This window comes from Zootoca vivipara, chromosome 5, assembly GCF_965207765.1.
Source record: "Zootoca vivipara chromosome 5, rZooViv2.hap1.1, whole genome shotgun sequence".
Taxonomy (NCBI): Eukaryota; Metazoa; Chordata; class Lepidosauria; order Squamata; family Lacertidae; genus Zootoca; species Zootoca vivipara.
The window spans coordinates 48,039,133-48,052,490 of record NC_142588.1 but is presented as its reverse complement, the minus strand read 5'-3'; the positions used below and the strand labels follow the sequence as shown (position 1 = coordinate 48,052,490).

The following is a 13,358-nucleotide window of genomic DNA, read 5'->3' as shown; positions in this document are numbered from 1 at the left end:
AAAGAAGTTACTGAAGTGATGCACAAGGGCACATCTTAATAGAAAGCAAAGAAAGTGGCATCACCCAAATATGATCTATATTTCACTTGATCAAAGACTTTGTAGGGGAAAATAATTAAAAAGTAAAAGCCTTACGCAATGAGATTTAAAAGAAAACTTAGGAGGCTGACAAGATGCATCTGGCACAACTTCAAAGTCCTTCAAAGTACATACAATCAATGTTTGTCAATAGCAGTTTTGCATCCTTTAATTTATCTTTCATGGGTTTAAAGCATGTTGTTATTAGGATCCAGTCCACACTTTAATTCTGTTTGAGATTTGATGAATCAGGGCTTTATTAAAATTCAGTGCACCTCATCTTTGTCAAGGACAGATTACATAAAGCTGTGCTTTATTACATTCCTTTCATCTTCCTGTCTTTCTAGCTAGAGAAAGTTACCTTATTTATGGAAACTTTTGTAAGACTGCAAAGACTGTTTGGCAGTGAGCACCTCCACATGAACGTGTGTGCTAAGACCTGCGTGGATTAATACAAGAACATAAAATAGCCATACTGGATTGACATAATGGTCCAGTCTCCTGTCTTTGACGGTGCCTGAATCAGAATGTTTCAAGAATCATAACATTACAGAAGAATTATTTCATTCTCTGACAGTCATAATAAATTCTGGGGAAAGGGAGTTCTTCAGTAGCTGATTTGGGAGGGTTAGTGAGACAATGTGGACAAGCATCCCTGGAAGAGAGCTATCCTACCACTCTGTCCCAGGGGCCTCAACACTGTCAGGCATTTTGACTGCTCCTGGAATCCTTGGTACTTCTCTGGAAGTTAGACCTGTAGTGTCAGGGGAGATTGGTAGGGCAACAGTTGGAAAGCAGTTTGGAAGAGACTTGTTATGCTTTAGATCAGGCATCCCCAAACTTCGGCCCTCCAGATATTTTGGACTACAATTCCCATCATCCCTGACCACTGGTCCCGTTAGCTAGGGATCATGGGACTTGTAGGCCAAAACATCTGGAGGGCCGCAGTTTGGGGATGCCTGCTTTAGATGGCTTATAAGCAATGCCTCTGCTAACTGTACTTGTTCAACCTGTCCCATCTTATGCAGCAGTTTTTCCTTCACAGGAGGGATGGGTGTGTTGCGCCTCTGTACAAACTGCCACAAATTTCCTTTCAATTGGAGAAAGATAAGTGTAATACAAGAAACAAAACAACTGGGGATTGGCCCAGTCTTGCCCGTGGACATCAATGCATCGCCTCACTGGTGCATTATCCATTGCATCTACTCATTGTAGTCCCATTGTGTTCAAAGGGGTTTCATCCCTGGTACCTTGGTAGGTTTGACAGTGCAGCTTTGAAAGTTTAGTCTCAACAGAAAGGTGGGCTGTGGATGCTGGGCAAAGCAACCCTCAATGAGGGGCAGAGATGAGAAGACGGAGAGAGATTCTGTGGTGGAGAATCACCATGCCTATCAGTCTGCCAACTTGCTGCAGCTAGGGCAGGGCGAATGGGATTTTTCATTTCTCTTCCCATTGACTTCAGGGGTGGGGTAGGGGCGTTAATTAGTTCTAAGCCAATTTTATGGGTATATCAGGAAATTGGGAAGGGAGTTGGATCTGGTGGATCTGCCACCATACCCAACATACGCACTTCCCTGGAATGTCCCTGTATGCCCGCCGCCACCAGCGGAGGGACATGTATACTTCTAGAGTTCTAGAGTTCTTTTCAGGCATTGGGGTGTGGTGGGTGACACTCCTGTAGCTATCATCCTAAACTTGGATTTCCCTGTCTGCCAGCAGAGCTGCACTTATCCCATTTCTTTTTATTTTGGAATAATGTCTTAATGGTTGTCTTGATGGTGTATGTGCTCCACCCCTGGGGCCATTTTGTGAAGGGTGAGTTATAAATAGAAATAATAAATAAATAATGTTTCTTCATTATATTGGCTGGCTGTAGGATTGAGCCTTAAAAGCAATAAAATAATAATAATAATAATAATAATAATAATAATTAATAGTAATAATAATAACAATATATTTATACCCCGCCCATCTGGCTGGGTTTCCCCAGCCACTCTGGGCGGCTTCCAACAGAAACATTAATATACACTAATTTCTTAAACATTAAAAAGCGTCCCTAAACAGGGCTGCCTTCAGATGTCTTCTAAAAATCTGGTAGCTGTTTTCCTTTTTGACATCTGATGTGCTTAATTTTGGTTGGATTACGACCTTAGACAGCAAGGACGTTTAGCTCCCCAAAGAAAAATAAGGACTTGAAGCAACTCTTATATCTTACCATGGACCTGCTACATCTCCCACTGTAGGAGTCAATGACTGAAACTAGTGATAAATTCAGATGAAAAAGAATAAAGATTGATAAATAAACAGCTGCATTGTCCCTTAATATATGCCGTAGAGAAAGCTCAGATTGGGAAACTTTCTAGCAATAGTTGTTCTTGGATCAGGATAATCAAAATGGAAAACGTAGTTAATAATTTGCAAGGCATAAACCTGTTCCCTAGCTATTTAGATTGACTTAATGGGAGGGAATTGGAAAGAACGAAAAGCTTGTTCACAAAAAAGGGGGGGGGGAAGCCTTGTGAAAATAAGGATGGTTAACTCTTTTGTCTGTCTGCTGATTCTTCCCCTCATTGTCTTTTTTGGAAGAGCATATGTTTGTGTAAGTATATCTATTTAAAGAACTTATTTAATATGGATTGATGAATTCATGTCAGAAGAGTATCAGACTGCTCAAAAAGCTGAGCTTTAGATCAGCAACCAAGGAAAATACATAGCAGAATTTTATGGATTTAACATTTAACATTTATCAGAACATTATTGGGAAAATATGTTCCTAACCCAGTGGAAACATGGAAATGGTTAGAAAAGGGACACAGCACTTGAAAAATGTAAAATTAGTAAACATATTTTCCAGCTTTGGCATTTTCTGTTACTGCTTCTTCCATGATTCTTTTTCTTTCTTCCTCAAAACAAAATCTGTATCTGTGAATGCCACCTACAATAATTTATGCAAATTGTGGATCTTACATATTTTGTTCACTCCTGTCCAAAAAGTTGATCAACCACTGTCTGGAATTCAACATTCATGGAAATATAGATCTTTCTTACTGAAAATCAATTAATGTTGCTAAAATGCAAAGTAATCACAGAGAAAGAGCACAGCAGAATATGCAGCGGGATAGTTTTTAATAAAACATGGTGTTTCATCATAATTAATGTAATATGAACTTCTCTGAATAAATCCTGCCAGGAATGTGTTGTGATCACTTGTTGTAAGCTGACTATATTCTTGGCCATAGAGGCCCTTTCCAAATAAGATGTGAGACAACATCTGTTGCCAATGTAATTCAGATATTAAATGTTGTTGTGTGGCTGGGGGACCTTGTGATCTATGAGTAGGTGTGTGACATGTTCTGGGTAGGGTTGCATTGAAAGTTCCATCTAGAAGGCAGCAAGAAAAAAATGACTGTGGTCAGGTTGACTTGGGGTGAATGTAAAAGAGGAGGGGAATGAGAGAAAATGAATGGATGATAGGAGAATAGGGGCATTGTGTGTGTGTGTGTGTGTGTGTGTGTGTGTGTGTGTGTGTGTGTGTGTATTCTGTGTGTTTGTGCCTGAAAGCATGGGAAAGAGAGGATAGGTGTTTGACTTAATGGGTGGTGGTGGGAGAGGGAAAGTGGGGGGAGGAGGGTGTTTGCATTTAATCCACCCATTTCAGCCCCACCCAACTACTCCTCCAAGAAAATGCAGTCACTGACTAAATAATATTGACGTTGTCATTGCTGAATTAAGGAAGTATATAGCCTGAATGTATTTATGACAGTACCAGCAGTTCATAACATTTAATACAAGTCATAGGTTTAAGTCCTGGGGTCAAAGGTTATAGTACCCACAGGGCATTAACAATGTCAAGTTTTCTCAGGACCAAGCCAGATGTGTGGGGCATGTAGCAGATATAAAGCAGCAATGGGATTCCAACTCTATACACAATAAGAAGCACGCAGTTGTGGAGGAGAGCAGAATCTAGAACCATCTCCTCTCTTATTTCTCTGCTTTTAAGCAGCTTTTGACCAGCTTGGCTCTGACACTAGAGGTGGTGTTGCAAGCATGGAGTAAAAGTCTGAAAGCTGGTGCAGTGAGGTACAGCAGAGGAAAAGGAGGCTGGTTTTGCTCCTTTCCTTATATGGTTTATTTTCTGTTAAGTATAGACATACACACACAAACACTTGCTCTGCGAACACGACAGACACATGTTTAGGCTGCACACATTTGGCACTATGTATACTTATTAGGAACTAAGCTCTGAACTTAGAACTTACTTCTGAGTAGAACTGCTTAAGAGTTGGCTGCAAACGTTTACAAAAGGAGTTTGTTCTTTAAAAGCGATCGCCAGGCATCTGTTCTGTGCATGCGAGAAAATGTCTTCTGTTCTGCTGCATTGTAACCTATTAGTCTCTAGAGGGGGAAAGCAAGTTGCCAATTCAGCATTGTTCATTGATCAAGGAAACCCAATATGCTCTTTTTACAGGATGGGTCTGGGTCTGCCTGAAGCTACAGGATTGCAAAATGTCTTAGCTAGATGCATTAGCAAATGTTGCACTGATCTCTTATAGGGGGGAAAATTCTTTCTGACCCCTGAAGGCAATCAGCATATGCCCTGAAGCATGAGAGTTCCCTTACAGCTAAAGAGTCTTAATGGGCTTCCATAAGCTTTAAGTCGAGCTGCATAACCTGCATTCTCAGCACAGATAGCAAAAGGTTTGATGATGCAGAAATCTTGTGTCAGACTCATCGGAAGGCCTGCCTCTTGAGCTGTAACCCAACAAGCTTTGCTGTCCCTGTCTAAATGAAATCTGCCCTGTCAAAGGGACCAAGTACGCAAGCTCAGCTAAAATGGTGCAAAACGGTGTAAATTCTTGCTGTAAAATGAAATTTAATTGGGATAGGGTGAGAGAGAGAACCTTAAACCTGGAGGTGCTACTACTTACAGGATTTTTTAAAAATAAAAATAAAAATGTTTCACTCTATTTTAAATTCTACAATATTTTTATGTAATTTTCTGATTCTTCAGCTTCTTTGTCACCCCCAAAGTAAGTCTCTAAGCCTTAAAATTGTTGAGCAAAGCAGGAAAAAAGTGCTTCGGTGCAATGCCAAGCTACACTGTAATGTTACTGCAGCATCCGCCTCATTCACATGAAGGGGACTGGTTGTGAATTTTGGTTGTATTTTGATTTTACCTAATTTGCAGTCTCTGAAACAATACCTGAAGAAAAACCATCTATCCTTTGAAACTCTGTTTAGAATGTCAATGTATGGCTTTTTTTTAAAAAAAAAAACCATCACACTTTCCTGAATTTTGTAATGCAATTCTCCGATAAAATTTTGTGTTAAAAATTATGTATATTAGGCAGGCAGAAGTGGCTCATGGGGTGGGGTATAACTGCTATGCTAGCTTCCTAACACTGCTGCTTAAAGGGAAGGGAGGCAGCAGGGAGGCTATCATGGCGCAAAGGCACCATCAGGAACCCTTGAATGGCCCTGCCAGCGTGTTTGCACCATGGCAACTTCCTTCCTACCTCCCCATAAGCAACGGCAACACACCTTCTAGAAAGCTGATATAGCAGCTCTCCCCCACCTGCTGAGCCACTTCTGTGAGTAGGAACTTGTGTTTGAATGACAGCAAGTTTTATTTTAATGCCAACAGCCGGGGGGGGGGGGGGCAGGAAGGACCAACGTGGCTATCCCTCTGGAAATACCTACAGTTTTGCCATTCTCTCTCATTGTTCCCCAGTACTGTGGAATTGTTGTTTTTATTTAATATGAAAAGGTTGAAAATATTTGTGGTGAAACTTCCTTCCATTTTTCTTTTCCTCGGTTGCTATGAAAATGCATTTTCTCTTTGCTTTGTATGGTGGACTTTTAAGCACTTCTTGGGTTTCATCTCTTATAGTTCCAGACTGAAATGACCTATACTAGGGGAATTTGATTGCACGTGTACAGGTGAATGTGTTACAGCACACAACTCTTAATTTTGCTGCTTTCATTGTATCTTATGGCCTGATCCAGAACATGAAAAACTTGAGCATTTACCAGGACCCCAAAACAAGCAAAGAGACCAATTTTCTACCAGTGTAGCCATAATCTAACTAACATAATCTAACGTGCAGCACTCTAAGGCTGTACATCCAGTGTATATTTAATGCACATTTAAAGCACATCTAGCCCAAGAATCCTGGGAACTGTAGTTTAAGTGTGCCGAGAACTCTAGCCCTGTGAGTTGTAAACTACAATTCCCAGGATTTTTTTTTTGGGGGGGGGAGGCAGGAATCTGCATGGTGTTTGTGAAGGCACCTTGATTCTCTGTCACACCCATTCCAGCTTGAGGGGGCCCATTAGCCACCTTGCACATTTTTAGAATTGAGGAGTAAGATAGAAATATAGTGAATGAATGAATGAATGAAATAGCACCAAATTCCAGGTGCTCGGAATATTATTATTTTTATTACCTGCATCCTCCAGGCTCTTTCAAACAAAAATACAACAAACTCTCTAGGGTGCAAATTATTCTCTGTAATCTGTGGCTTCTTTTACTTGAGCAGCAATGTACTTTGGAAAAAGTCCCACATGTTGTCAGGTGAAATTAAGATAATTCCAAGTTTTGACATTTTGAACTGCAACCGTTTTTCAAATAAAATTCCAATATATTAATATAGGCTCAGGAATATCAAAATGATTCTAAGAACAGTTGTTCCTTGCATTTTTTAATTAAGTGGTTTTTGTCATTGGTTTCCTGAAATAGTGCATTAAAATAAAGCTCCCAAAAGTCTCTCAAACTTCAAAATGAATCTTGTCTCAGCTGTTTACAGAATTAGCATGTATATTATACAAAATTATACACAATTATGGCATTTAGTGTGTTTGTCCCTTAATAAAAATGCAGTATCTAGCTACGCTAGATAGCAGAAACAATTGGTTTTGTGAAATACAGTATCAGTACCTATTTCCCCATTTCCTTTCAAACTTTGAAAGACAAGCCCTCCCTCTTCTGGCTACGTATAACATAACAAGCAAAAAAAGAAATGGACAAGCAAATGAAAGATTGCAGGCTTTAAACAGTGGCATATGTACTAGTTTGTAGTTCAATAGTAAAATGCTGGTTATATATATTCAGGAGCGGGCTGAATTTATATACTAGAGTAGCAAGCAACTGGTGGGTGTCTCATCTCACGCAGCTAAGCATTCTAGGTGGCTTTAACATTAGAACTTGGGTAAGAAAGGAAAAGATGGTAGAATCATGAAGCTGGACATGAGAACCTCAAATGTAATCTATTCTATCATTCTGCAATTGAAAGATGCCTGCATTATGTGGTGATACCCAGTGGTCCATCCACTTGTACAACAAAAACCTGTTAGCGCAATGGGACTTCTGGCTTCCTTCTCTCCTCAACCACTCCAGCCCTTTGTGCACCCCTGAAATCTGGTCTGGAGGGTCCCCCATAAAGACCAGAATTGCAGGGCAGCTGCAGGGGATGGAGAGGAAGGAGAAGACCCTCTTCATGAGTGGGTGCCTGCTTGTGCCATGTTGGACATTACCCATCTATTTTAAGAATGCAAGGCATGCAGAAAAATGGTGAAGTTGAGATTGTCCCTTATGCCTTCAGCATAGTCCTGATTCGGAAGAAGAAGAAGAAGAAGAAGAAGAAGAAGAAGAAGAAGAAGAAGAAGAAGAAGAAGAAGAAGAAGAAGAAGAAGAAGAAGAAGAAGAACTGTTCCCCTCCTTAACTTGTTTTCCTTAAACTTGCATTTGTGTGTGTATTTATTATACCCAGCTAAGCAGTTCTCCCCAGGTCTAGTCCTGATACTTTCCCCTTGCTTGTGGATAGTGTCATTTTGGATACATAATAATCAGCACTCAAAGAATGAGTTCACTATTAGTAAATAGGATTTATGGGAAGGACTATAAAGCATTTCAGAGAAGTAGAGTCCTAGAAATCTAAATCCGTCTCTCTTCTCCCCTCTGAAATGATCTATCCATTGTCCAGCAGAGATTATCCACGGAACATAAAGTATTTGTCAAGTTTGTGAGCTGCTTTTGAAATTGTTACGAGAAAGCTGCATGAATGATTTTAAATAAATAAATGTGCAACTTCGTCCTTGAAAACTGTGCAATATTACCGTCTGCATTCTTCAAATGCATTTGCTTTGAGTAACAAGGAAGGGTTTAGGATAATCCAATTTCCAAATGGAGCAGCTTTATTAAAAGGACTTCCCAGGCAGTGCCTAAAATCTGACTTAGTTGGCTTTATACATGCCCATTTTTCTTCTTCTCTTGCAGCTTTCTTATAGCCTGTCATTTGACCAGCAAGCTGGTAAGCAATACAACTCCTTTTTTTTATCTTTGTAGCAAATACTTCAGAACATGTGCACTATCATATAGTGAAGGAGGCTATAATTTAACTGAGCAAGAAGCATAATTGAAGGTTTGGTTTTAAGCAGCTTAGCAAATCCACTGATTCTGGTGGAATAAGACTTGAAACTTTTGTTGGCAGTGTGCAAAAATAACAGCACAATCCTATGCATGTCTTTTTCAACTGCTCTTTTAAGTGGAGATTTTTTTTATTCTAGGCTGTATTTGCTCTGAGTTGCATCTAGCGCAATGCAGGGAGATTTCCCCTTCTCTCCTTTCTTGGGTGCCCTCAAAATCTGCTCTGGAGGATCCTCCAATCCTCTGGAACAGATTTTGGGGGTTGGGGGGCAGTAAGCGCTGTAGGGGAAAGGAGGAGGGGAAAGTTTGGTTTCACAGACAGAAATCTGCTGCGCTAGCAGAACAGCAGCACTGAATATAACCTATTGGATTTGAAATTGTCTTTATAGGAAATTGTTTGAATTGATTTTATACATCAAATTATTTTACATATGTTTCTATTACTGGTGTTTCTATTGTTCAATTACTTTGAGATGTTTCACAGGAGATGATTCCTAAATGGAAATAAATAAATAAATGTCTACTCAGAAGTAAGTCCCATTGAGTTCAATACTGCATACTTCTGAGTAGACACATATAGGAGAATACTGAACATTATATTCTGCTGGTTGGTGAGTATGACACAAAAGTAGTAATGAATTAATAGCAGATAAAATGTGTATTACATGTTATGGGAAGTGATCTGCTTTATTTCCTGTATTAAAGTTTACAGAGTTTGGAATAAATTTATGTCAAAAACTATGTAATACTTCTCTGAGGTCCCCGTCACATACTATGAAAAATATGTTTATACAGGAAGCATCGATCTTTATTTTATTTTGGAATGGCGCATTTCAATATAATGTTGGGTCATCATTTTCTATTTGTCATCTTGTGGCGTTGTGGGTTAAACCACAGAGCCTAGGGCTTGCCAATCAGAAGGTCGGCGGTTCAAATCCCTGCGACGGGGTGAGCTCCCCTTGCTCGATCCCAGCTCCTGCCAACCTAGCAGTTCAAAAGCACACCCAAGTGCAAGTAGATAAATAGGAACCGCTACAGCAGGAGGGTAAATGGTGTTTCCGTGCGCTGCTCTGGCATAGCTGCCAAGTTATCCCTTTTTTAAAGGGATTTTCCCTTATGCTGAATAGGCTTCCTCGCGAGAAAAGGGAAAACTTGGCAGCTATGTGCTCTGGTTTGCCAGAAGCGGCTTTGTCATGCTGGCCACATGACCTGGAAGCTGTACACCGGCTCCCTCGGCCAATAATGCAAGATGAGCGCCACAACCCCAGAGTCGGTCACGACTGGACCTAATGGTCCCTTTACCTTTACCTTTACTTTTTGAAAACTATATTATATACAAAATGGTACAACTTTGTACAGCTGGAGACCTTTAGAAATAAACAGTCCAACTTCTTGGACTAGGGATGGGGAAGAAATTCCACCCAGTTACTATTTAAAGGCAAACCTAAGTAATTCAAAACAGTACAATAACTGAAATCCTTCAAAATTCACACTCCGAATTTTGCAATGCAGTTGTCCAATCAAATAATGTGTACAAAAATGCAAACAGTAAGGTAAAATAAGCATCAAAAAGCATATATTAGTGAAAATAATATACTGTACACAAATGCATTGTATTGGGGGGGGGGACATTGCTTTGCAAAAATGGGTCTATCAGGATAAATTTGCAATAAAAAGCTGGCAAATTTTCATGAGGACTTAAATAAATAAAAGAACTGCAAAGTGATGTGGAAATATGAAAAATGTAACTTAAGATGGGATACATGAGAAAATGAGAGAAACCGAAATTGAGAGATTCAGCCATTCCTAGATGTGGGGTTTATATATGGAGGGAGATGCAGGTCTTACATTCTGAAAGTTACTCAAATGCCTGAAACAAAATTCATCTCAGTTTCTCAGAAAGCACATATTATGAATACATTTTTAAATAAAATGTGCTTTCTCCCAGGAGCTAATGTGAGGTTACATTTCAATCCCTTCTCCCCCCCCCAAAATATTTGAGGGGTCCCCTCCCAAGTTGATGGGCATTGCCATTCAAATAGTTTGTGTGCTGCATCTTCTGATCAATTATGCAGGGCGGGGCTTACCTGGGCCTCCCCCATATTTTATTCAGGTTGGCACCCCTGGCTCGAACCCATGGCCCTGAAATTAAGAGTCTCATGCTTTACCAACTGAGCCAAATTGGCGGAACTCCCATTTTTAATAACTGAACCCAACTCTTTGAAATTTTAAATTCTATCCCCCCCCAAAAAAACTGAATAAATATTTTTATATACAATATTTTGTTTGTTTTTTATTATTAATCCCAAACATGTTATTTCTAATCAAAGTTTACACTGTTTCAATCCTTTTGAAAATGCATGTAAAATAATTTGAGGAGCGTGGGATTTTTATATTAGTTAATAGGGCACATGGGTTGAGAAACATGGTTCTAGACAGTTGTTAAAACCAAGGTAGCACAGGCTTCATTGGGACGGTTCAGAGATATAACAGCAGTTCTCTATGGTAGAGTGGTTCTTTTCTCTGGAACAGGGTCTCTATAAATGAATGAATCAGAGAGTATTGATCAGAAATTCACTAATTGATTCACAACTCAAACAACATACAAAAATGCAGATGAAAGTATAAGCAGTTTAAAAGATCGTCCAAGTCCTCAAAGCTAATTTCAAGCTTTTAAAATCAATCTCTGCCTATCAACTACAGTAACAGAGAGGAGGGTCTTTTTTGTACTACACAGAAGAAAGTTATGCTTTGAAAATACATGTAGGATGTCTCATTTAATTTTGTGTAATAGTCACATTTCAGTGACAAATGTCAAATCACTGCATCTTTAAGTGTGTTAAGATTTTTCTGCATTTACAGAGAATGAAGGCTGTGATTCTGTAATATGTTAAAATAAGCCAATGTATCAGAATTTGAGTGTTAATTATGTGCTTAGATTTTTTTTAAAAAAATGTTGCTTTTACTTTACTAAACCAATGGCTTGTTATGAATAATTTAAATGAATGGAACAGACACACTTCTTAAATAAAAGATATTAGATCCACAAAGTTATTTAGTACTGAGGAACTAGTGAAGAGAAGTAATAAAAAATGTTTCATGGAATGTATTCCAATTTGCCTTCATGTGTGAAGGTCAATCTCACCTTTCAGTAAACAGAGGATTTTTATTTTTTGCAATAAACCCCTAGCTTGGCAACAGAATTCATGCCAAAGAGAAAAACCAAGGAACTAAGGTTGCAGTCCTGCACACACTGTGGAGTAAATCCATTTTTTAAAAAATTAGATTTACATTTGAATAGACATAGTCAGAATTGGAGTGAAACGCTATTAAGTAGTGTGCATGTGATACTACACTAAGACATTCTCAAGGTCATTTGAAAGAGGTAAAATATAAAGAGATGTCCCTGTAAAGGGGAAGAAGACAACTATGAAGAAGGAACAGTATTCCTATCATTAGCAGACAATACGGTGGGATGCCACTGTGTTGCTCCTGCTTCCCGGAAGGTAGAGGGAGAGGGGGAGACAGAAACAGAAACAGGGGCACCAGTTGAGCCAATCTGGTGCTCCTGCCATTACATTTGCAATATACTGACCTCACTGCCGTCTCACTCCTCCTCCTAAACCACCCAGGAAGTAGCAGTGGTGCTATAAACCAAAGGTCAGGCGAGTGTCAGCATTCCACCGTGCTGTCTATTGATCCATATTTATCACTGCTGCCTGAGGTAAAACTACTAAACTGGACCCACCTTTGTAATCGTATAGCTTAAAAATCAGGTTGCAATTTCCCCCAATCACTTTATGCTAAAAGCATGAGGGAACGTCGTCATTTTGGGTAACTATATGATTCACACATTCACGTTCTTCCTGTCCAAAAGAATCCCTATTGAAACCTAATCCTTCTGCAGTTTGACTCAGGGCTGGTTTACGTTTTATGGCTGTCATGTGGAAGCTACTGTAGTCATTCTGCAGTGGTACCTTGGTTGTCAAACGTAATCCGCTCCAGAAGACCATTTAACTTCTGAAACATTTGACAAGCAAAGCGCAATGGGTGGTCAGCAAATTCAATTGAGAAAATTGAGAAACGCGCCTCGGAAGCCATTCAACTTCCGAGGTGCATTTGAAAACGGAAGCATTCGCTTCCGGGTTTTCAGCGTTCAAAAACCAAAACGTTATACTTCTGAGATGCTGGAAAAATGAGGTTCCACTGTACATGGTGCCTGATATCACAAAGCAATGCAGTTTTGTTCAGAAGCTCATCAAAAGGATATGGGAAGCAGTTTTTTCTTGCCATACCAATGAAAATATTCCAAGAGGAAAGTTTAACTGCCATGGTGAAATCATCTACTCATTTGTGAGCACATTTGTGGATGCTACACAGAACCAATGACTTTCATATGATACTGCCATGTGTAAACAATTTCCATAATAATGAACCTATATTTCACAACAAATTCATAGGTTCATCATGCTTATTAGGGATGTGCAACTGATACAGCTGGCTCCTGAATTGATTCCGGACAATTTGGACAAAAACTTTGCTTGTGAAATGCAAATGGACATTATTTGCCTAGATATATATTCCCTTTTCTTAATACCCATTTGTACCTTCGATAGTAAAGTGGTAAATTAGGCACGTATAGTGTTTTTAATCTTATAAAGTTATACCCATTATTAACACCTTAAATGAATTTCCAGCTTTAAAGATAGTATTGTTATTTCCTACCTGACTGTGGAAGTCTGGTGAGATCAGCTGCTCCTAAATTGGCATCTTAAATTAGTTCAAGCTCCTTGAAGTGACTTGGATTAGAAGCTAATCCTTACATTTCCTAGGAACAATGTGAAAAAGGAATCTT

The 13,358-nt window shown here is 39.3% G+C and overlaps 1 protein-coding gene across 2 annotated transcripts in view; it reads left to right on the top strand.

The window, feature by feature from the left end:
• The first annotated feature begins 2,529 nt into the window (after positions 1-2,529).
• HABP2 (hyaluronan binding protein 2) overlaps positions 2,530-13,358 on the top strand; it is a 32,243-nt gene continuing 21,414 nt past the window's right edge. For both annotated transcript variants that reach the window (XM_035134075.3, XM_088670564.1), the window contains exons 1-2: positions 2,530-2,677; positions 8,354-8,387. In XM_035134075.3, the coding sequence (XP_034989966.3) occupies positions 2,537-2,677; positions 8,354-8,387 (175 nt within the window). In that variant the 5' untranslated portion in view covers positions 2,530-2,536. The remainder of the gene's footprint in view (positions 2,678-8,353; positions 8,388-13,358) is intronic.